At 56.6% G+C, this 23,350-nt stretch overlaps 2 protein-coding genes and 1 non-coding gene across 7 annotated transcripts; 1 reads left to right on the top strand and 2 right to left on the bottom strand.

Moving 5' to 3' along the window:
* Positions 1-3,203: 3,203 nt before the first annotated feature.
* Positions 3,204-14,601, bottom strand: Plekhg2 (pleckstrin homology and RhoGEF domain containing G2). 4 transcript variants are annotated; one of them, XM_071605062.1, is made up of 18 exons: positions 14,356-14,601; positions 13,024-13,163; positions 11,983-12,254; positions 11,803-11,903; positions 10,977-11,043; positions 10,810-10,856; positions 10,480-10,630; positions 10,018-10,155; positions 9,630-9,830; positions 8,929-9,186; positions 8,529-8,562; positions 8,337-8,438; positions 8,194-8,241; positions 8,080-8,118; positions 7,911-7,927; positions 7,547-7,723; positions 6,310-7,207; positions 3,204-6,127 (listed from the first exon to the last, which is right to left on the bottom strand). In XM_071605062.1, exons 2-18 carry the CDS (start codon positions 13,136-13,138, stop codon positions 4,551-4,553), a joined length of 4,242 nt encoding a protein of 1,413 aa, XP_071461163.1. In that variant the 5' UTR covers positions 13,139-13,163; positions 14,356-14,601; the 3' UTR covers positions 3,204-4,550. The 4 variants fall into 4 exon arrangements, with proteins under 4 accessions (XP_071461163.1, XP_027797189.2, XP_071461164.1 ...); XM_027941388.2 differs by having other exon boundaries at positions 14,087-14,601; XM_071605063.1 differs by lacking the exon at positions 14,356-14,601 and adding an exon at positions 13,322-13,650.
* Positions 14,602-14,920: 319 nt separating this feature from the next.
* Positions 14,921-15,013, top strand: Trnai-uau (transfer RNA isoleucine (anticodon UAU)). The gene is given in 2 exon segments: positions 14,921-14,958; positions 14,978-15,013. It is a non-coding gene; the product is annotated as a tRNA-Ile (tRNA).
* Positions 15,014-18,081: 3,068 nt separating this feature from the next.
* Zfp36 (ZFP36 ring finger protein) lies at positions 18,082-22,698 on the bottom strand. Of its 2 annotated transcripts, none has more exons than XM_027941229.2 (3): positions 20,905-22,698; positions 20,410-20,490; positions 18,082-19,682 (listed from the first exon to the last, which is right to left on the bottom strand). In XM_027941229.2, exons 2-3 carry the CDS (start codon positions 20,449-20,451, stop codon positions 18,750-18,752), a joined length of 975 nt encoding a protein of 324 aa, XP_027797030.1. In that variant the 5' UTR covers positions 20,452-20,490; positions 20,905-22,698; the 3' UTR covers positions 18,082-18,749. The 2 variants fall into 2 exon arrangements, with proteins under 2 accessions (XP_027797030.1, XP_027797029.1); XM_027941228.3 differs by having other exon boundaries at positions 20,410-20,513.
* Between the last annotated feature and the right edge of the window lie 652 nt (positions 22,699-23,350).

The raw sequence follows: 23,350 nt of genomic DNA on the forward strand, positions 1-23,350 counted from the left end.
TTTTGTTTGTTTGTTTCTTTCTTTCTTTCTTTGGTCTCCTCCCCACATGGGTTCTTGCTTTTTTGTCTAGGCTGGTCTCAACTCCTGATCTTAAGTGTTCCACCTCAGCTTAAGCATGTGCTTTAGTTTTCTTGACACCATTCTTGTGCTCCGTGGTTGGATTCATCCAGTGTCAATAATTTTTTTTATCTGCTTGGGAGGCTATCCCTGTCCAAAAAGCAGTTCCCAGTGTGTTCAGTGTGGCAACTTTTTTTTTTTGAGACAGGATCTCGCTAATTTGCTTAGGATTTAGCCCACCTTGGATTTGTCAATCTCCTGCCTCAGCCTCCTGCATCCCTGGAATTACAGGCTGTGCCACCAAGCCCAGGGCAACTCGGTTTTTATGGGGTCCACCCTTTTCTCAGATGGGCTCAAGTGCCCATTTGGCAGGCCTGTGGTGTTGTAGGAGCCAGGGTGTAGGGAATGCCTAGAAGCAAAGTATTGCTGTAGATAAAGCCACCTTTAGGTTTTCCCCAATTGTGGAGGAGAAAAGGAAAAGCACCAGGAAGTAAGTTGTCCAAGGGCACCTAGTAAAAAGTGTGGGGAGCAGTTGAGCAGTGGGAAAACCCAGGCTGTAAATACATGAGGCAGCCACAGTTCTATCCAAGAGCCCCTCTCTGTTCCAGTCGGTCAGTAAGCAGCAACTCAAAACAGTCCACCTGTGGGAGAAGCCCAGGAAGTTGGGCCCACAAAAATACTGGATCCTGCCTGGAGTGTCTGGTGGGCTTCCAGGGAGAGATGCCATCTGAGCCAGGGTCTGCTGAAGACCACTCTCAGTAACTTGGTTCTGATTATTTGTCTCATTTTCTTGCCTGCACCTTTTTTTTTTTTTTTAAAGAGAGAATTTTTTTAATATTTATTTTTCAGTTTTCGGCAGACACAACATCTTTGTATGTGGTGCTTTTTTTTTTTTTAAGAGAGAGGGGCTGGGGATGTGGCTCAAGCGGTAGCGGGCTCGCCTGGCATGCATGCGGCCTGGATTCGATTCTCAGCACCACATACAAAGATGTTATGTCTGTCGAAAACTAAAGAAATAAATATTAAAATGCGCTCGCGCTCTCTCTTTTAAAAAAAAAAAGTGCATTGTTTAAAAAAAGAGTTTTTATTTAAATATTATTTTTTTTAGTTATCGGCAGACACAACATCTTTGTTGGTATGTGGTGCTGAGAATCGAACCCGGGCCGCACACATGCCAGGCGAGCACACTACTGCTTGAGCTACATCCCCAACCCGAGAGAGAATTTTTAAATACTTATTTTTTAGTTTTCAGTGGACACATCATCTTTATTTTTATTTTTATGTGGTGCTGAGGATCGAACCCGGCGCCCCGCGCATGCCAGGCGAGCACATTACCACTTGAGCCACATCCCCAGCCCATTCCTTTTTTCTTAAACTGCCCCCTGTCCCCACTTTTTAAGATGGGGTCTCAGGACATTACCCAGGCTGGCCTCTAATTCTTGAACTCGAGTGATCCCCCCGCCTTGGTCTACAGAGTAGCTGGGACTACAGCCAGCTTAACCCTTTTTATTTATTTATTCATTCATTTTTGGTACTAGGGTTTGAGCCCAGGGGTGTTCCACCACTGAGCCACATCCCCAGCCTCCCCCTCCCTTTTTTGTGGTGGTGGGGGGGCACTTAACCACAGAGCCACATCCCAGCCCTATTTTGTATTATTTAGAGACAGGGTTTCACTAGTTGTTGTTGCCTTGCTTTTGCTGAGGCTGGCTTTGAACTGTATCCTCCTGAGCTGCTAGGATTACAGGCATGCACCACTGTGCCTGGCTTTCCCCAGCCCTTTTAATATTTAGTTTAGACACCAGGGTCTCAATGAGTTGCTTAGGCACACTTTGAACTTAAAATCCTCCTGCCTCAGCCTCCCGAGCCACTGGGTTTACAGGCATGTACCACCGTGCCGGAGTAACTTTCTGAACCCGATTTTAGCCTTATCTCCAAAAAAAGTCACTCAGCAGGCAGACTGGTTGGCCCTCAGCAGGACACTCCTAACTGGACATGGTGGTTCGTAACTGTAATCCCAGCAACTTGTAGGCTAAGGCAGGAGGGTTGCAAACTCAGAAATTTTAAAAAGGCTTCGAGATAGGGCTGGGATTGTGGCTCAGCGGTAGAGCTCTTGCCTAGCACGGGCCAGGAACGGGTTCAATCCTCAGCACCACATAAAAATAAAGGCATTGTGTTGTGTCCATCTATACCTAAAAAATAAATACTAAAAAAAAAAAAGCCTTGAGATAGAGCTCATAGGTAGGAGACCTGGGTTTAGTTCCCAGTACCATTTTAAAAGAAAAAAGTGCCCTATAGTAGGAGTTGGGCCTGAGAAATGGAATTCACACACTAGGAGGTGGGGCTGAGGTGGGCCCAGGGCCCATGGTATTCCCAAGGGTCCAAAGATCCCTTTATTGAGGCTCCTGGCTCCCTCCCAGGAACACAGCTGGAGCACATCTGGAAAGGGGCAGCTTCTCCTTCCCAGTTTCTGCCTTAGACACAGCTCCTTTTCCCCTCCCCTCTCCTTAAATACCAGGAATTCCACCGCCACTGTGGAGCTCAGGCCAAGCCGGGAACTTTCCTTCAGGGAATGGACAGCTGGGGGCGGCTGGGAATGTGCTGCTCAGGCCTGACCTTGGAGGCCGCAGTGGAGTCCTGATGACTGCAAACTTGAGTCCACCTCCATCAGAGGCTTCCAGGACTCAGCCCAGGCCCTGGGGCACAGCGGCCAACACTGAGCCAGGCCTTGGGCTGCTGCCTGAGTCAGCTAAGCATTGATCACCTGGGATCCTGGGAGCATCTGGCCATGAGCCTCCTGGGGCCAAAGAAACACCTGCTCTTAATGTCTTTTGGGGGCAAGCATTTCAGGGCATTGAATAGGCGCTCACAGAACCTGGCTGTGTAGGTTTATCCCATCTCTGCCCCTTTCTGGTTGTGGCCCCAAGTAAGTGCCTTATCTCTTTGCCTCAGTTTCCTCATGAGTGATTAAAACACATCCTTAGAGCTTGAGGGTGTAGCTCATTGGTAGAGCATTTGTCAAGCACATGTTAGACCCTGGGTTAAATGCTGGGCAACAAAACAACCCCACCCTCCCTGCCACTTGCCTTTTGAGATGTTAAGATCAAAAGTGATTGACTTCACATAAAGTGTCCATAAGACTTCTGGTATGCAGCTAGTACCCAGTAAATATCAACTTTTATTTACCCTTTTTAAATTCTGAGACAGGATAGGGTCTTGCTAAATTGCCCAGGCTGGCCTCAAACTTGGGATCCCCTGCCTCAGCCTTCTGAGTTGCTGGGATTACAGGCATGTGCCACCACACTAAGATAAATCCAGATTTTTTGTATGTTTTTAGCTAGTACTAAAATTCAGATTCCTACGCTCCTATCCTAGAGGTTTTTATTCAGTAGGGAGGGATCAGACCTTGGAGGATCTGTGATTTCAATGATGCCCCTGGTCAGAGGTGCAGACACATTTGTGAAATGACAACATGGCTCGAAGCTAGGGTCTTTCCTGAGTCATTTTGTACATGAGAGAACAGGCTCAGAAAGGAAGGGCACACAACCAAGTAAATAAATATAGGGCCTGAACTTGCGGCCATGACACGGGTGCCTCAGAATTCCACAGAAAAACACCATGCTGAAGCACAAGATGTGTTTGATGAAAGAAGCTGGTATTCTCTTCACACAAGCTGTGTAGATTAGGCTTCTCACTGGGCATACCACTGTAGGAAGGAGGGGGAGAAGGGCTCTGCCATAAAAAGCCTTCTGTTTTCACAATCTGAATTATTTTGTGGGAGCCTCCTCCCACATGGGCCTGTTGAAGAACTGTGGAGGTCCCAAGTGAGGGGGAGCAAAAGAATTGGGATATTCATACTGGGGAGGGTTGTTGCTAAGAGAAACCAAACAGATGTGGGACACTGTTGCTAGAACCCAAACCTTATCTGCCCTGGTTCTGGCACATCTCTGAAGTTTTGTGGTAACAAGACCCAGAAGAACCTAATTAGGGAGGAACGGATGGGTCAGCTGATGGATCTGGAGATGGCTGAGCGAGGTGTATGGAGTCAGGGTGAAAATGTGGATGGATGGATGTTGTTAGGATGGAGGGGAGATGGCAGGTGGCCTGAGGGAGGAATGGAATGCGACATGGGTTGGGTTACGGTTGGGTGCAAGGATGAGGAGGGTAGAAATAGTTGGATAAGCAGGTCCCACAGGTAGGCTCATGAATTGGAAGAGGTACGCCAGTCACAGGCTTGTGTGTCACTTCCCATTCATCAGGTCCTATTATCCCCCACCACGTCCAAAACCGGAAAACACACATAATTTCATGTTAATTAACAAAATATTAATGACATCTCCTTCCCTACCCCTGCTGTAGCAAGGCAAGGGACGTTTATGAAAGCAGATCCCAGGTATGCAGCTGCAGCCATTTGTAGACCTGTGTCGGAACTTCCAGGTGGGGTCCTGAGAGCACATGGCATCTGGTCAAACGCCATTTAGGTGGTCTGATATGGCTCATGTGTGGAAAGGGGCATCAGGAGTCCCCTGGGCCCTTCGAAGGCCCACAGGCTCCTGGGTAGGGGCCAGCAGAGCAGGGTGGTTCAACCTGACCTGGGCCTTGGCTGGCCGCAGCCGGCCCCCACCCCCCACCTGGATGCTGACAGTGGTGGCATAACTGAGCCGCCTGGCTGGGGGCGGTGGGGGCTGGGGCTGGGGTGGCGGCGAAGGTGCCCTGGAAGTGGGGGCAGAGGAAGACCAGGGACCCCGGGTGCCTGCAGGGGCCTCTCCTCCAGGCCCCTGCCGCCGAGCCAGGCTCTGGCTGATGTATGAGGCAGCCAGATATCTAGAGAGGGCAGCTGCATTGGGGCCCAGGAGCTGCCGTGTGGGGCGCGGGGGGCTGTGGGGAGGGGTGCAGTCTGAAGACTCTGACCTGGCAACCGGAGACATGGAAGGGTCTCCTGGTTTGGATAAAACCATGGTGGTCTGAACCGGGGTGGGCACCAGGCTCTGAACGTTCCGAGAGCTTCCTTGCTCAGGTAAAGGCGTGGGAGCCGGAACAGGGATGTTCACGGGGTTCTGCTGCCCCAACAAAGGGGTAAGTTTGGGGGCCTGTGTGTCCACAAGGCTGTGCTCTGGAAGCAGTGGGGAAGCAGCTGGAGCCTGGGTGTCCCCAAGGCCTGCCTGCTTGAGCGAAGGGGGGAGGGCCTGGTTCCCGGTGTCCCTGGTGTTTCCGAGGCCTTGTGGCTGGGGCGAGGGGGGGGCGGCTGGAACCTGAATGTCTGGGGGTTCTTGGAGTAAAGACAGTGGAGCACTGGCAGGAAGCAGATGGTCCAGGGGGCCTCCATGTGCAGGCAAAGGTGAGGTACCTGGAACCTGAGTGTCTGGGAGGTGACGTGATGAAGCAAGTGGCGTGCTGGCTGGAATCTGATGGTCCAAGCTGTTCTCATGTGTCAGCAAAAGGTTGACAGCTTGGACACAGACACTGGCTGAGCCCTGATCAGCCCTGGCACTTCCCTGTTCAGTTCTGAGGATGCTGGTGGGGTTCTGGCTATCCAGGTGGCCTTCTTGCCTGGGCAAAGGGGTGCTGGCTAAAACCATGACATCAGAGCAACTTCTGTGCTGGGGCCATGCTGTGCTGGTTGGAATCTGGACGTTCACATGGCGCTCTTGCTCAGGAAGGCAGGTGGCGGAAGGAACCTGAGTATCCACATGGTTTCTCTGTACAGGCAAAGAAGTGGTAGCTGGAACTTGGATTTCCAGGTGGCCTTGATCAGACACAGCTGGAACAGCTGGGGCCTGGATGGCTGGAGGGCCTTCTTGCTTCTGCAAAGGTGATGCAGCTGGAGCCGGGACATTCTGGAGGCTTCCTTGCCCAAGTAAAGGGGCAACAGCGGGAGCATGAATGCCCAGATGGCCTTGCTCAGGCAAATCTGAAACATTTAGACTCTGGCCATCCAGGTGGCCTCCCAGTCTAGATAAAGGTGCGGCCGCCTGAACCCTGGCAGCAGGGCCCAGGGGGACAGATTCCTGGGCACACGTCAGTGGGAAGGCCAGTTCACATACCAGCACATGTCCAAAGGCAGGCCTGGGCCCTGTGTGCAAAGCGGATGAGTCAGGACTGATCCTGCGGCCAGCCCTTTGCTGATGGCAGCACCTGGACCATCAGATCCTAGCCAACCCTCCACTATCTTTGTCCCAAAACCTCTCAGACGTTTGGGTTCCAGTGCCCCATCTTGGGCCACCTCCACTGATCACACACCCACCCAGACCTCACCTGGCTTGACCTGCTCCTGGAGCAGGCATGGGGATGGATGAGGTTGGGCCAGGACCCGTGGCCGGCGGCGGGGGGCATTGGCTGATGCCCGCGTCTCAGCCCGCTGCATCTGTTGGATCCGCTCACTGTAAAGCCGGGCCAGCTCTCGCACTCGGGACGCTGCCCGCTCTGAGTGCGGGGCTCCTGCCTTCCCACTCCTGCTGCCTCCACCCAGATCCGAATCCTCCAGGATCAGCAGTGGCTCTGGGAAGCCTGGCCGGGCCAGCTGCCCCTGCTCCAATGCCTGCCATGCACTTCGGATTTCTGAGCAAGAGCGAAATTCCAGCTCATCTGGGAATCCCTGAGCTTGGGTGACATCCTGGGGCTGGAAATCTGGGAATGATATCCCTTCTCCTTCCTGCTCCTGTCCTGCCCTGCTTTCTGAGGGAGGCTCTCCCAGCTCCCCAGGGTTGCTTCTAGGGAACAGTTCTCTCCTGAGGGCTAAGGCCTCGGCCGGCTCCTGCAGAGGGCATGGGAGCCAGGAGTCACAGGGAGCAGGAGCGCTGGGGAGACTGGGAACGTCAGGCACACTGGGAATGGATGGAAGGCAGGGCATTTCAAAAACACTGGGAATGTCAGAGAGACCAGGAAGGCAGGGAACTTCGGGAATTTCGGGGAGGCTAGGTATGTCAGGAATCTTAGTAAGACTGGGAATGTCGGGAATTTCAGCTGCACTGGGACTTTCAAGCCCCTCTAAGACGTGGAGTGGAGAAGGTTCCCGTTCATCCATCTCCAGCTCTTCCTCTTCCTCCTCCTCTTCTGAAGAGTCCCGGCTGGGCAGGGCTTGGAATGTGAGCGGTTTGCTGTCGCCTGGCACCTGGGAGTCTCTGGGGAACTTGGGACTGTCGTGGATTGCTGGCTGTAGTGAGCATGGGAAGAAGCCAAGACATCAGGGTGGGCTGGCTGACCTGGTCCCTGCTCTCTGTCTGCCCATAACACAGTCCCAAGAACATGACGGGGGCGGTGGTACACGCCTGTAATCCCAGAAGCTCGGGAGGCTGAGACAGGAGGATTGTAAGTTCAAAGCCAGCCTCAGCAACTTAGCGTGGCCCTAAGCAACAGGCAAGACCTTGTCTCTAAAAGAAATATGAAAAGGGCTGGGGATGTGGCTCGGTGGGCAAGTGCCCCTGGAATAAATCCCAGTACCAAAGAAGAAAAACAGAGTCCCAAGAATCCCATGATGAGGTGCCCAGCTCACCCCAGGATCCCGGAGGCCTCTCTGGTTTAGCAGTTCCAAGATTTCTTCAGTGATTGAGGTTCCAGAGGGGTCCAGTGAAGGGGGCCCAGCATCCTCCAGGTCTTCAGGGGGTCCAGAAGCTGGGACTGTTGGCTGCGATTCTGAGGGGGGATACAGCTCCCCTTCGCTGCCAGCATGCTGTGAGGAGAGTGAGCGGAAGCCAGGAGCCAGGAGGGCCCTGGCCCTTGACTTTGGGTCCCAGTTCCCTCCTTCAGTTGGGGGAATCTAAGCCCCAACCCTTTTATTCAGACCCAGGATTTTGGAACTTAAAACTCCTCCTCCATCAGACCCAGACCTCTAGGCCTTGCTTTAGGGTGCTTCTTACCTTGAATCCAGGCTTATCTGGAGATGGAGAAACAGGAAGAGAAAGAGTGAGATGCAGAAAAGAGTTATTCCTTCTAATTAATGAATGACCCCATCCCCTTCCTCCAGCACCCTGGGTATCCCCTGGGGTAAGAGAAACAGACAGACAGAGGGAGGGACCAGTCACTGACCGTTCTGTGGAAACATGACATACGGATCCTTCATTGGCTCTGGGGAGGATACAGTGATATCAGGAGCCTCGCTCTCACTGGATTTCGGGGTCACCTCTAGGTGGAGGTACTTACCAGACTGCCTGCGGCCACGACGAGCAGCAGAGAGCCCTGGGGATGGAGCTGTGGGAGAGGCAGGTCGGAATCGTGTAAGGAGCTGACCCCGAGATCCTGGGAGGGGAGGGCTGGGGGGCCAGCCTCAGCCCGCCCTCATTTACCTGTATTCCTTCGGCCAGGGGTGAAATTTCCAGCATCCCGAGGTTGGGGAGACCCGAGTGGGGGTGTAAGGGGCTCTGGGACAGTCTTACTTTTCAGAGCACCTGTGGAGAGAGTTTCAGGCTAAAAACCCACTTGTCCTTGGAAGTAACTGTCCAATTTCCACAGCCTCCCGGCCCAAGGTCCCAACTCACTGTGCAGGCTGTTCTCCAGGAGAACTTGTCTTGCCTGAAAGAGACACGGGTGAGGGTCAAGTCGGCTGGTCTGCGAGCACCACACCATTCTCATAAACGGGTGCTTTTGCATCAGGCCTGACGTGGCTGATGACCACTAATCCTCACCACGAACCCAGGAGGTGGCCACCAGAATTCCCCCAGGTAAGAAAGTTGAGACCCAAAGAGGTTAAAAATGACTTGCCCAAGGTCACAAAGCAGGGTCATGGTGAAGCTGAGATTCAAGCCCAGGTGGTCTAATTCTGTGCCTTTAGTGACCATGTTACAGGAGTGTCCCTGTACTCAGAGGGTCTTCCGGTACTATGGGGGTAGGGTCTCCAGCACTCCAGCCCCCGGCCCCACACAGTGGCAGGAGCTGTACCTTGGCAGGAATGGAGGCAGGGTGGTTCTCAAAGAAGAGGCGCTGGAGACAGTGAATCCACAGCCTCTTCTCTTCTTGGTTCTTAGCCTGATGGTGGGATAGAGTCAGGAAGCCAGGAGTGAGGTCTGGGGGGAACCCTGCAGCCCAACCCACCCCTATGCTCACCTGGAGCAGGTGCCTGTGCTTGGGAATGGTCAGATCGGACACCTTGAACCCTAGAGGGTCTCGAGAACTCTCACTCACACTCAGGTTGCAGCACTGGATTAGGGGCAGAGAGGCGCCTGGCTCAATGTCCTGTAGGCCCAGCCCCAAGTCTTGCAGGCACTAAGATGCCCGGGAGGTGTATCTGGGCCTATGCCCCCATAGGATGCATCCTATAAGACCATATGCCACATCCCCTTTCCCCACAGGGCTAGGCTCTGTTCTTGCCCTCACCAGGCCCCCCATGGTCCCTCCCCCCATGAAGACACTTGCCTCATGGGCAAATCCAGGTTTTCCCTTGCAGATCTCACCCCATCACTACTCGCATACCCTACCAGCCCTGTACCTCCTAACAAGCCTTAAGCTACATTTGAACCCAAGGAAATGTGGCACTTTTAAACCAGGCTGTCTAACACCCCCACCCTTTTAGGTTTACAGTTACAGGGACATAGAACATACCAGGTAGTAACAGTCTAGCCCGGCCCCATGCCCAAACTCACGAAGATGTGGCCCTTGTAGATGTATTCTGGCCCCCGGCGCTTGGCCACAAGCAGCATCCGTGAGAACAGGAAGAGCAGCCGCTCACCCCCTCGCAGCCGGGGGCCACCCCCTCCACCACCTCGGAAGGCGCCCTCCAGCACCAGCTCCCCGAAAGCACTGAGCTCCGGGCCAGTCCAGCCGCCCAGCCGCCGCTGCACTTCCTGTTGGGACCCCACCAGGAGCAGGGACAGGCACGAACAGGTGGCACATAAATACACACGCCACACGGGGAGGTTAGTGACAGGGACCTGCTCTGAGCCAACCCTTTAAGGCTGCCTCGAAGCACTGACCCCCGCCCCAGGCCCACGGCTCACTCCCCACGGCCAGCCCAGCCCACTCTTGGGCCACCTGGAGGCGCGCTGCATGCTCCTGCTTGCGCTTCATGTCATTGATGTACCAGGCGACCGCTGTCATGGACACAATAGCTTCTTCTACCATCTCTCGGCCTCCGGCACCAGGGCCCTCTGCCCAGTGCTTGCCTAGCTCCTGCCACGTGGCCAGCAGGTCAGGTACACAGGGAAGAAAAGAGAGGACACGAGAGTTACCCGAGGAGAAATGCAGAGTAGGAGGCAGAGACGGAGAAAACCGGACTGTGGAATGCGGGGTGCCAGTCCCTACGGCCAGTGAGACCTGACACCAAACACTGGCCCAGTTTCTGGGGCCCAGATGCCTCCCCAAGGGCAGAGTCTGGGGGAAAGTCAGAGGACACCTCCGCAGGCTTGGCCCAACTCTTGCTGGGCCCATGGTCCAGAAGTACCAGAAGGTGACCAATGGCTGGGACCCTGCCCTCCCCCAGGGGCCACAGCTGACCTGTAACAGCAGATGGTACTTGAGGATGCGCTGAACGGGTTTCAGCAAGAAGCTCTGCAGGGGCAGTGAGTGACGAAGCTGGGCCTGGCGCTCCTGCAGCCACAGGGATGCTGGTGGAGACAGCGAGAGCTCCCGGAGCAGGGCCAGGGAGCTGGGGGCACAGCACAGGTCAGGGGGGACTGGCAGTTCTAGGGGTGGAGCTGGAAGGGCTCAGCAAGTGGCCAGGGTTTGGGGACAGTCAGGGTCTGGCAGGGGCCAAGGGCAGTCAGGGGGTACAGGGAGGAGGGCTGGCTACTAGCCTGGGGCTTAGCAGGGCTCCCCACAGCTCACCTGGGGTAGTTCATGCAGTACAACGTGTAGATGTCAAAGTCTTCACTCTGCAGGAGACAGGAGTCAGGGAAACCCCAGCTCCCAGCTTCCATGGCCCCCTCCTGCCTAGCCCAGGCCTGCTCCCCTCTGCCAGGCGGGTCCTGGCTGAGAATCCTGGCTTTACTCACCCTCTGCACGAAGCACTCAGCAATATCCCCTGCACTGCGGCTGCCCTCCAAGTCCTCCAGGAGCTCACTGTGGAGGAGGGGAAGGTGAGGAACTGCCTCCATGTGTCCCCCACATGAAGACCTCCCAATGGTCCACAGGGGCTAGGGTCTGGCGATAGCCAGGGTCTCTCAAGGGGATGTCTTAACCAGAGGAAGGGTCTTTGCTGACTACCCGGGATACTGCAACCTGCTTAGACTTTGTCCTTGGACAGCTTCACATTCCTTAGACTGACATCTTGTCACAACTGGTATGAACAGGGGTGGGGAGGGTGGGTTTATGTCATGACATAAAAGGAACACTATGGCCCAGGGGAGAAGGGTATCATGACTGCTAAAGCCACAACCTTATTGTGATCCCGAGATCTCACCAAAGCACTCAGATATGTCATGATTTTTTGAACCCAACACTCTCCTCACCAGGGTCACCAACCACTCTGATTTCTCTGGGACTAAGCAATTTCCCAGGACAAGGGACCTACAGGGTTAAAACTGGGAAAGTCCTGAGCAAATCAGGACAAGTTGGTCACAGTGCTCACATGGCTATGACCTTCAGGCCCCACAAGACTCTTGGATTCACTGTGAGCCTGGCACTGCACTGAGACCCCCTCCTGATGTTTGGACCTCATCCATATTCTTAGATTCCTGTCCCCTACGCTCCTGGGCCCTCACTCTATCACGAACTCTGACTGATGTCACCATACCCCATGTGCCGCCTGGACCAAATGCTACAGGGCTCCAAGTTGTACATTAGGACACATCCCAACAGCATTCAGCACCCCCGCCTCACCTGCTGAACTCATAGATGTCCTCAATGTTGGCAAACAGGGTGCCCACCTGCTCCATGCTCAGCCCCAGGACCCCACCATCCATCAAGGGACCTAGGTAGTCCTGTAGGGATGACTGGGGTTACTGGGGCCAAGGGGCCTGTCTGCGGTCCCCACTGCCCTCAGTTGCCTGCCCACCTCACCTCCACAATGCTGCGTAAGTCCCGGACATAGGCCCGCTCTGTCTCCACAATCTCACGGGCCACACGCTCCAGCCGCGAGGGTTTTGCCGAACCAGAGACCTCAACAGGTGACAGATGCAGGCGAATGGGGGGACCTGGCAGGGGCTCTGGCCTGGAGGCTGAGGAGGCTGGGCCGGGCCCTGGAGCCAGGTCTCCCTCAGAGCCCACAGTGCTCAGGGATGTGGAACTCCCAGAACCTCGAGGGGAAGCCATGGCGGGGGCTGCAGGGGCTGCTGGAATGTGGAGTGAGAGGTCAGGGGTTCTCCCAAGCCCCCTCCCGTAGCCCACTCACCTCACTTGGCCAAATCCTTCCCAAAGGCTTCTTCCTCTCTTCCTTACGTCCCAGCCTTGGTCAAGCCCCACCTTCTCCCATCAGGGCTCTCTATGAGCTTCTGCCACTAGTTTATCTACTCCACCCACCTGCTCCTCGTACTCCATCACGCACAGGAACGTAACCCTCATGCCCTTGACTAACGCCCAAACTCCTCAGATCCACAGGCCCCCGTGCAAAGTGGCCACGACACCTCTCCAGTCAGCTCTCTTCCCACTGCCGCACGTCACCTTGCCCTGTACTCCAGTCACCCCCAATTTCTTTCAGTTACCCAAAGCCGCGGCTCAGGTCTTTGCACATACTGTTCCCAGTGTGGCCATTGTGGGGACAGTCTTCCTTGACTGTCCAACTCTCTCCTCCCAGCCTTTCAATTCTTGGTTAGCTATTGCCACCTCCAGGAAGCCTGACTTCCCAGACTGGATTCCCATACCTCCCAGGTGTCTGCACCACAGCCCTGGCCACTTGGTCCCAGGCTTTCCCCTCTGGGCTGTCACTGATTGTGAAGAGCTGTCTTTCCCCCCACCAGATCAGGAACTCTGTGAGGACAGGGCTGGGTTGTCTTGGTCATCCCCTGTGTTGCCAACACTGTCCAGCACTAGACTAGCCACACAGGGTTCCTCAAATCTTGAATAAGAAACATGCCTACAGGCTCTACCTGCCTGGTTGCTCACCTGTCGGGGTCTCACCCACAGCTGGGCACTCACAGGCTTGACCTCTGTGACTGCACCCAGGGCTGGGGCTGGGGCCGGGTTTGGACAGGCTCAGTCCGCGGGCTCCCTCAGGCATGGCTCAGCAGCACTGCAGCAGCAACCTGCGGAAAGACCCCCTTCTTGGGTACAGGACCCCACAGGCCTCCTGGCCTTCCACACTCACATATGGGGCTCTGGGAATTAGAAGGGAGGGGCCCCTTGGGAGGAACTAATGGGGAAGACAGGCAAAGTGACAGGAAAAGGGGGATAAGGAGAGAACCTTGAGAAGATGGAAAGGTTGAGACAAAGAATGAAAAGAGCAAGTCGCAGAAGCTAGGAGTCCCGTCGGCCTGGAGTCGGAGAATCAGGCATCCTGGGAACATTTGAGTTCTGGCTGGAGCCGAGGGCTAGGGGCAGGGCTGGGAAAAGCCGTGGGCGGGAGGCCGCGGGGTCCCAGGGGAGGGCGGAGGCTGGGGGACCGGATGCCAGGGTCCTGCAGACGGCTCCCTCCCCCGCTGAGGACTGAGCACTGGGGCGCTGGCCGCAAGCCCTCCACCCTCCTCCAGTCGATCCCTCCCGACCAGATCACTGTCCCGGCCGCCAAAACCTCCCCAGCGCCTTCCCACACCCCTCGGCCCCCAACTCCCGCCGGCGCCTCCGCTCGCCCGGCCGGCACGCCCCCTCATTGTTCACTGCGGCGCCGCCCCCTCCCCCAGCCCGCCCGGGCCCCTCGCTCCCCGCACCTCCCGGGGAGCTGCCCGCGCGCGCCCGGGAGCCGAATTCCCAGTCTACCCTAAGCCGGTCCCCAGGGAGACCCAGAGCAGAACTCAGGCATGTGGACCTCGGGCTCTCGGACTCCGGGAACCAGCATCCTGGGCCCCTCGGGAAGCGGGTCCGATAGTCCGAATTTTTGGTGTTCTAAGAGGGGGGTACTGGAGTCTCGGATGCGGACGCTGGGACCCAAACTCCTTAACATTCTAGGTAGAACTGTAGGAGAACCCGGGTCCGTGAGTTCCCCTAACTCTAGGGGCAGGGACTAAATCACCTCGAGGCGGAGCGCAAGGGGTCCAGAATTCCTGGGTCCCCTTGAAGTGGTGCTTGCCGCAGCCCCAAACAGACTGGCTGGGGCGCTAGGGGTCCGGATCCCAAGTTTCTCCAACCCGGGACCCTGGCTCGGATTTCTGTACTCTTGGAGGGGATGTGAGTTCGGGGATCCCGAGTTCTTCTAACGCGGGTGCCGGACGCTCGGCCTCCCGGGTCCCGCGGGGCTGACGTCCCAAACTCCTGGCTCCCCCAGGAGGGGGCGCTGGGCACCTGAGGTCCTCGAGTAGGGTCGCGGGGGCCTGGACTTCGAGGTCTCTCAAGAAGCGGTGCAGAAATTCCAGACTCCCGAGTCCGAGACTTTGGACCCCTCTGACTCGGAGATGGATGGCACCGGGCTCCGGCGGCTGCGTCACCGCCACATCTGGGGCGGGAGAAGTGGGTCCCAGCTGTGGGGTGGGGGGCGGTCGCCGGAGGCTTCCCCTCCCCCTCTGCCGCCCAGGCTCACATCCTGTTCCCGCCCGTGGGGGGGAGGGGCCGCCTTCCGGCCGGCCCGCCAACGAAGGGTTAAGGCCCCTCCCCCGCCTTGATTCTGAATATTCATGAGGAGGCGGATCCTCGGGCCGGCCACAGCCCCACATTCCAAGCGCCTCGCAGACTTTTCCCTTTTACAGCAAGGGCCTACGAGGCGTGAGAATCCGGAACAGGACGTACTCTTTTTCCGATTGGTCAGTCAAAAGAGTTCTATTTGCATACACAATATAGGAAAGAATCCTCCTGGAGAGGTCACGTGGCTAAGAACGACTGAAGGACTCAACGGCGCAAGGGTGCGGCCGGAGCTCCAGTGGCGCAATCGGTTAGCGCGCGGTACTTATAAGACAGTGCGGGCGGAGCGATGCCGAGGTTGTGAGTTCGATCCTCACCTGGAGCAGTCCTTTTTCCCTAAGGAATATTATTAGTTTTCTAATCAGTTTTTATTCTTATATATCTTGTGGGTCAACCAGACGTCTACATCACTGAGAGCAATGAACACTGCCATCTGATTTTTGCGGCTGGAAAAACTCTTTTCGCGACGGTGGGTTGAGAAAGTGTTCTGTATAGTGGGAAGGTGCCGTTTCCATTCTTGCCGCCAGGGGGAGGTACCGCCTCTCACCAGATGTCTTGAGCCTCGATTTGAGTCTGTAAATCTGAATTTATGACTTTTTCTTTTTTTCAGTGTTGGATGGGACTCACCTAGTTTAAGACTTCTGTAGCGGTATGACAGGCTGTGGGTCCGCAAAACTGTATGAAAGCTTTGCCGCTTTCTCTATATTTCTCCTCTTTTTAACCCTCTTTTCTCGGTCTCTTAATCCATTTATTTTCTTTCCGTGGCAGTATTGGGAATTGTACCCAGGGATGCTTTACCCCTGCGCTGCATCCCCCTTTTTAAACATTTTTATTTTGAGACAGGGTCTCACTAATTGCGGAAGCTGGCCTCAAACTAATTATCCTTTGCCTCAGCTCCCCAGGAGGCACCGGTTCGATTTTTTTTTTTTTTCCAAATTTGAAAAACTCATTATGTGCCAAGTTCCGTTTAGTTGTGGGTGATACAGCGGTAAATAAGTCTCTGCCCCTGAGAACTTGTCATTCTACTGAGAAGGCAGAATCCAATAAACGTAAAAAAAAATTTTTTTTTTCAGGACTGGGGATGGAACCTAGAGGCTCCCTGTCATTGAGATAGGTCTCCAGCCCTTTTATGTATTTCTTTAATTTGACACAGGGTCTAGCTAAGTTGCCCAGGCTGGCCCGGAACTTAGGACTTTCCTGTCTCAGTCTTCTGAGTAGCAGCAGAAATATAGGCCTGTGCCACCACTGTGGCAGAATGAAGTACACTTTTTATGTTTGGTGACGACAAATACCATGCAGAAAGTAGAGCAAGGTAGAAAGTTGGGGAATGGAGGGGGTCTGGGTTGTAATAGAACCAGTCCGGGATAATCTCATCTGAGCAAAGACCCAAAGGAGGGGAGTAAGCTTTGAGGACACCAGGGTGTCATGCAGGCAGAGGGACAGGACAGCCTTTACAGCCAGCATAAAGGCCCTGTGGCTGTAACGGGCCAGATGTGCTGGTGGAGCAGCTAGGAAAGCAGTGACTGAGGTCACATGAGCAGGGGGAGGGCAGCAGATGGGAGCCAGGTTGTGTAGGATGCATAGAGGACTTAGGACTTTTGACTTTTTGTGATCAGGTGTCCTAACAGGCTTCCCTTGTTTGTCCCCTGGGGGAGTGGAGAAAAGAGAAAGGACAGGCTGGAACAGAGAGATTGAGGAAGCTGCTGTGAAGAAGGCTCAAGTGGGAGATGCTAGATAGGACCAGGGGGAGATAGTCCTGGGGGAGGGTGGAGCTGGTCGATGAATTGTTTCGGGCTGCAGTATGGGTTTGAGAAAGGTGACAAGGGATTCCCGGGTCCCAGGTGTCTGGCCTGAGTCCTGATCACTGGTGGTAGGTGTCGTTTTGTTAGCTGAGGGTTTCGTTTTGTTTGGCTGGTGCTGGGACTGAACCCAGGGCTTTGTTCAGGAGCTCTCCCACTGGTGACACCCCAGCGCAGGTTGCAGGTTTTACTGTTTTGGGAATCAATCAGATATTTCTGCTTCTTGGTGTTCTTTCTGGGTCCACGTCTCTTTCTGCAGATGTTTTGGCACTGCTTACTCTTGCTCTCTGCCTTTGGGTCTTCGGGTTTCTGTTTCCCTCTCTCCCACATACCAGGGCCTGAGCCCTTTCCCACAAGGAGGCAGTTTCCTGGAAGAGAAGACCAAAGGTCACAATCAGCCAGTGGGATGAGAAGAGGGACAAGGGAGGCAGAGGAGGGGAGGAGGGAAAGTGGCTGCAGAAGAGGAAAGAGTGAGGAGGCGGAAGATAGATCGGGGAGGGAAGAAAGGAGGAGAAGGGTAACTAGAAGAGGGGGTGAGGGGCAGGAGAGGGTGGGAGGCTGAAAGGGCTGGGGGAGAGGAGTACTCGGGAGGGGAGGAGCTAAGAAGAGGAGAACTGGAGGCAAAGGGGAAAAGGGAGGGGACGAGAGGGAAGTGGGAGGGAGGAGGGAAAGTGGAGAGAAAAGAGGGGTCAAGGGAGGGAGGAGACTGCGGGCGAGGGGTGGGGCGCAGGTCTGACGTGGGACGGCTTCCGGGCTCGGCGCCCCCACTCCGGGGGGGCGGCTCCCGACGCCTCTTGCCTTGTATGGTCCGGGGACGCGGCTCCCAGGGCCCCGCCCGGACGCGCGTCCACGACCCACGCACACCGGCTGGGAGAGGCACCCCGGCTGGAGGAGTCCCACGCCTTGCATTCCCAATGTCCAGAAATGCCCGGATCCCGAAGTTCTGAACTTCTCGGTCCCGACAAGCACCAACCCTGTAACCCCGAGGACCCAGTGTCCCGGGGATGCCGGGGGTCCCCGTGAGACCCCAGCGTCTAGATAGGAAGTCGTGCCTAGATTGGAAGCGACACAGCCTGAGATTCCAAAGTGCTGAGATTCTCGACTCTGGAGACTTCGGGCCCCCTCCCGCAACAGCCCGAAGGTCCGAGTCCCCCGGGTTCAAGTGCTGAGGCGGGTGCCGCGGCCCCAGGAGCCTGGGCCCCGGGGGTGACCCCCGCCTCTGCGGCCCCGCCGCCCCCGCCCGCCCTGGGCTCGCGTTCCGGCACATTCCGTCCTCTCAATTCCGCCCGGCCCGCCTCCCTTGGCCCCGTGGGGACGGAAACATCCCGTCCCCGCCCGAGCTAGGTCAAGGAGCCCGATGAGACAGGAGCGCAGCGCCCCCCACGCCCCGGGAACTGGCTCTCCCGGTTCTTACGGGTGACCTCACCTGGACCCGCCCTCTCAGGTGAAGGGCCGGGTCCGCTGACGTCACTTCCTGCCAGGTAAGTGCCACTGGCGCTGGGGTTCGCAAAGGTCAGTCGACTCTACCCTGCTGAGGGTAAGAGTCCTTCCCTCTCCCCTCACCGCCTCTAGACCCCGAAAAAACCAGCATTCGTTTGCTGATAGACTCCTTTTATTTAAAAATCTCAAAAAAACAAAAACACAAAAATAAATTTTTAAGACAATATATTACTTAATATATTATTATAGCATACTTACAATAATTATACCATCGTTTCCAATATTACAAAAAGGCAGGAAAATACAAGGGAAGCAGACGACCCAATATATATAAATAACTATAAAATCTTATTAGAATAAATAAAGTCGTCATAAATAAGGGGCCCACTGGCTTGGGAGGAGGGATTTGGCAATAACTTTGGCTACTTGCTTGTGGAGGGAAATTTGAGCACCAGGATTCTCCCTCGGGGAGGTTCCAATCACCAAACACTGGAACCTCGGGTCTAGGGAAAAATGGGAGGGGACATAGGGGCCTACTATTCACAGCAAACAATTCCAGGAGACAGTTGGGCAGGGGAGAGGACTCACTGGTTCCCTCAAATATGCTACATGTTTTAAAGAACCCCAGAAAACACTGTCCCCCAACACCATGAACACTGAGCTTGCACACTGGGGACCTGCCCCAGGGTGGCATGGGGGAGGGGTTAATGCATTATGGAATGTGGAGGAAGGGCCACTTGATTAAATCAGGAATCCCCCAGGTTCCCACAGCACAAGTGCCTCCCCTTGAGATCCAGCTGATGCCTACTAGGCAGGCACTTGTCATTCAGAAACAGAGATTCGATTGAAGATGGGGAGTCGTCGTGGGGCTGCAGGTGGCTGAGGTGGCACAAAAACCCCAGCTTCAAAGACAGGTGAGTCGGATCCCCCCAGGCTGCTGCCGCTGCTGGCATATTCATCAGGGTCAGATCCCAGGCTGTGTGCAGAAGGGCTCCGGGCCAGGCCACCCAAGGGCCCCCAGATGCTGCCAGGAGTGGCCCTTTTGCAAGAGGGGCAACAGGCTGGGGTGGGGTCCCTTCGAGTCACAGGGGTCCCAGGGGCGGCAGAGAAGGCAGAAGGTGAAAGTGGAAGGTCCCCAGGTGGTGGTGGGGAGCTGGAGGGTGAGAAGGAACATGAGGACAGGGAAGGGCCTGCCAGGCCTGGTGGTGGTGGGGAGGTTCGGCGGCCAGAGGGCAAGCCAGAGAAGCTGATGCTCTGGCGCAGCACATGGGGGTGGCCAGGGGCCGCCAGGTCCTCGTTGAGATTGTGAATGAAGTGGCACCGTGAGCCGTAGGGGCAGCGGCCCTGGAGGTAGAATTTGTGGCAGAGTTCCGTCTTGTACTTGGGGTGGCGATTGGCCTGGCGCAACTCACCCAGGCCATGGGCAAACTGGCACTTAGCCCCATAGCGACAGCGCCCACTCTCTGAGAAGGTCCGACACAGTTCAGTCTTGTAGCGGGAGGAGGTGGTAGGGGTGGCAGTAGGCGAAGTGGGTGAGGGCGACTGCTCAGGCCCCGGGCGGGGAACAAGGGGTGCAAAGCCAGGAGGTGGGGGCACCCAGCCACAGCTGCGGCCCTCCACCAGGCTGGTAGAGCGGCCAGGCAAGCGGGAGGTGACCCCAGAAGGGCTGGAGTCAGATGAGTTCAGGCTCCAGAGTCCAGAGGACTCAGTTCCTCCGTGGTCGGATGACAGGTCAGGGCTCAGCGACAAGAGGCTCTGTGGGAATAGTGTTCGGTTAGGACACCCGAAAACTGAAAACGCAGGGTGACGCCCCGCCCCACGGCACAAGAGCCTGCCAGTCCGGTTTGTGGCCTCCGGGCCTGAGCCCCACCCCATTACAGAAACTCCTGGGTTCCAGATCCCAGGGATCCCGGTGGAGGTTCTGGGTTTATCTGCGACTGACGCCTATTCTGAGGGACCCGGAAACACCTCCCCGCGCCGCTGAGGAGTTAAGAGGGGTCCCAAAGTTAGAGCACACAACGGTTCCTCAATTTGAAGCCTCTGGGCCTCCGGGGATACGGATGAGTTTCCTAACTGGGGGAGCCAGGCAAAGCTGACCTAGGAGACCGCGTCTTGGGTTTTAGGAACTCTGCTTAGGAGCGGAGGCAGAAGTTGGTCCCCCCCGCCCCCCGCGGTGGAACTTCAACCCCAGAAACGCCTCCGCGCAAAACCGCGCCCTCAGCAACTAGGGGTGAGCCAGGTGTGGGGGCCATTTCCGCTTCCAGGCAACCTTAGTTTTAGAAAAGTGCGCCAGCTTTCCATCTCCAGGGCCGCCCCACCCGTGTTTGGGCTGCGACCCGGGAGTTGTGGGCTCTATTTTCCCGTCCTGATAATCAGGCTGGTCTGAGAAAGGAGGCCGACGACCCCGGCTAGAGTTTGCGGCGCCAGAAGAGTAGACAGTCAGGCGTGTGGTCCCCCGGGAATGCGGTCGGAGGGCACTCACCTCGTAGATGGCAGTGAGATCCATGGCGGCGCGGGTGGCCATGAAGGGCGGGCCAAAAGTCCGAGCGCTGAAGTCAGGCTGCTGCGGGTGGCGAGAGCCAGCATCTTATAGGACCGCGTGGGGGCGTGGTCACGAGAGGCGGGGCCAGGAGGGGCGCTTCCCGGACGCGCGCCCGCGGCTCGGCCCGCCGGGCCTCGTACCAGTTCCCTTCCGCCCGCCCCCCTAGGATGCGCCAGAACTTGGCCGGGAGGCAACCTCGACCCAGCGGGAGGGCCTGGGATGGGAAGCTAGAGCCTGAAGCGCCCAGGGAACTGGGAGAATGGCTCCAGGGGCAAATGACAGGGGCTGAGGCCGAGTGGGTGTGCACGTGCGAGACGGACAGTCTGGGGGAGGGGAGAAACAGAGGAAGAGACAGAGATAAGACGAGATGCAGAGAGAAAAACAAAGAGCCGCACGCAGCTAGAGACTAGCCCCGCCGGGCGCGGAGGCACACACCTGTAACCCAGCTGGGAGGCTGAGGCGGGACGATCCCAAGTTCCAGGGCAGTGTCAGCCATTTAGCGAGACCCTCGGCAATTTAGTGAAACTGTGTCTCAAAAAAAAAAGAAAGAAAGAAAGAAAGCTGGGGATGTAGCTCAGTGGCAAAGCACCCTGGGTTCAATACCCAGTCCCAAACCAAAAAACAAACAAAAAACGAAGGCACAGAAGAGGAAGGGAAGAAGAGGAGGGAGGAGGAAGTGGGGAAACCAGAGATGGCCCCTGAGAGACAGATGCAGAAGGAAAAACGACACGGGAGAGGCACATAAGAAAAAAGGAGAAAAAACAGTGAGAAACACCTGCAGAGAGATAGAAATCTGCAGGGGCAAAAGGAAGAGCCGAGACCACAGACCTTTTGGAAGGGAATTCTCTTCGCAGACCTTACTTGGTGCAGCATCACCAATAGCCTAGATCGGCAGACCTGACTACTTTCCAAGTCCCATTTAGGGGGGTGGGGGTTGGGTGAGGTCCGGGCTACCAGGCCAGGTTGAAATGGGCAGCTGTGGCACCTCCTGCTGACGCTGATAATGGCACTTCTAATTTCTTCGGGGTGGGCCATTGTGTAAATGCTTTACATACATTAACTCAATCCCCGCCACCTCTCAGGGAGGTATTATACCCATTTTAAGCACAAAGAAACCGAGGTCAAGTTACTTCCTTTAAAAGGTAGTGAACCTCAGCCACCAAATTCCAAGACATTTAAAATTAAAGATGGGTGGGGGGGACTGGATCGGCGGGGGTTCTTTATCGTGGAGGAGGACTGCCTGGATTCAACAGTTTTTAGAGATGGTCGCCGTGGGCTTTCCTCAACGGTTGAATGGGAGTTACAAAATTCTCCATTTTCAAGGATCATCCCCCACATTGGCAAGCCCTTTATTTTCAAAGGATTGCCCTAAGTGAAAACTCTTTAAGATCTGGGAAGTAAATTGACCTTTTGGGGGGAATCTTAATGAGCTAGCTGCCTTGAGTGAAAAGACGGGGGTAGATAGAAATCATTGCCGTGAAGCGGAGTGATAATGGTGGAAAGTTCATTCTTTCACGCTGCGCCGCGGGCTTGTATTGAGGTGGGGAGATCTGGCCAGGCTCCACGCCAACTTGCCTCGTCGTAGCACGGGGGGAATCCCTAATGTGGCGCTTTCTGAGGACAAGGGGCCTTCCTAGATCGGTCCCGTGAGCGGGGCGGGCCGCGGGCGGCTTTGGCACGGTTGCGGCCTCCCGCTCGCCCGTGACTCACTCGCAGGGGGCGGGGGAGGGGGCTTCCTGGAAGCCGTGACGAGGAGGCTCAGCCGGGACGCCCGGGTTCCTCTCCTGTAACCAGGGCTCCTGTCTGCTGTAAACACAGCCTCCGAGGACCAGGGGAAGAGCGGCGGGAGGGGGGCGCGAGGAGGGGCCCGGGACCTGCCTCCCGCCCAGCCCAGCGCCGTCGCTGTCGCTCCAGGGACTAGAGGGGAAAACCTGAGTTGGGGGGGCAGCCCGGGTCCGCTCTGGCCACGGTCCAGGGGGAGGGAGTCCAGTTTCGATTCCCTGGAGACAGGGAGCCCTTCCCACTCCTGAGTCGGCCCGGCCCCCTCCCCTGTGCCATCTGCTGAGTCATCGGGACCAGAGTTGGACGCTGGGGATCGGGCCACTCTCGCAGGGCGGGACGACCCCTGGTTCCCCCAAACTCCAGGCCGACGTGGGAGGCTCTAGAAGCTGGGCCTGGGCGTCTCCTGCCAGGACAGCGAGGGTCGAGGCCCGAGGCCCTCCTCGGTCGCCCGCAGGGCTGCGGCCCCCAGGCGCGTCTCGGTCGCACCCGGGTCCGGGCCCGGACCCCCCCCTCGGCCCAGGAGTCGGGTGCCCTGCCCCCAGCGCCCAGGCCGGGAGGAAGTTCACGGCAGGACTCCTCCCCGCTCCCCACGTAGCCAGCGGGAAAATCCGCGGCTCCAGCGGCCCCGGGAATCCCCTCTGGAATGACGGTGGGGAGGGACGTGGCCGGGGTCCCGGGCTGGGCGCCCCGATCGGGTCCTGGGCGGGCGGGCAGGGGTTGGGGGGAGAAAGGGGCGGAAACCAGAAAGGCTAAAAATACCACGAGCACTTCCGGCCCAGGGGGAGGAGAACGGAGAGCAGAGTTTCCAGAAAAACAAGCGGGGACGGGAAACGCGGGGGTGTGAGAGCCCGTGTGAGTGCGGGGCGAGCAGGGGCCGGTGTACTCACGGCACGTGTGCCCGGCTGCGTGTGTGCCCGGCGTGATTGCCTGGGCGGCCGCGGGTGTGGCCAAGGCTGGGGCTGGCCGTGTGTGCCCCGGTGTGGGACTGCTGGTGTGCACCACTAGTGTGAATAGTGTGCTCCTGCAGGTGTGTGCTCTGCACCTCTGTGGGGAGGAGGTCAGGGCGCCTGGGGTTGCAGTTGGGGAAGTAGGTGTGGGA

Source organism: Marmota flaviventris, chromosome 18 (genome assembly GCF_047511675.1).
Source record: "Marmota flaviventris isolate mMarFla1 chromosome 18, mMarFla1.hap1, whole genome shotgun sequence".
Taxonomy (NCBI): domain Eukaryota; kingdom Metazoa; phylum Chordata; class Mammalia; order Rodentia; family Sciuridae; genus Marmota; species Marmota flaviventris.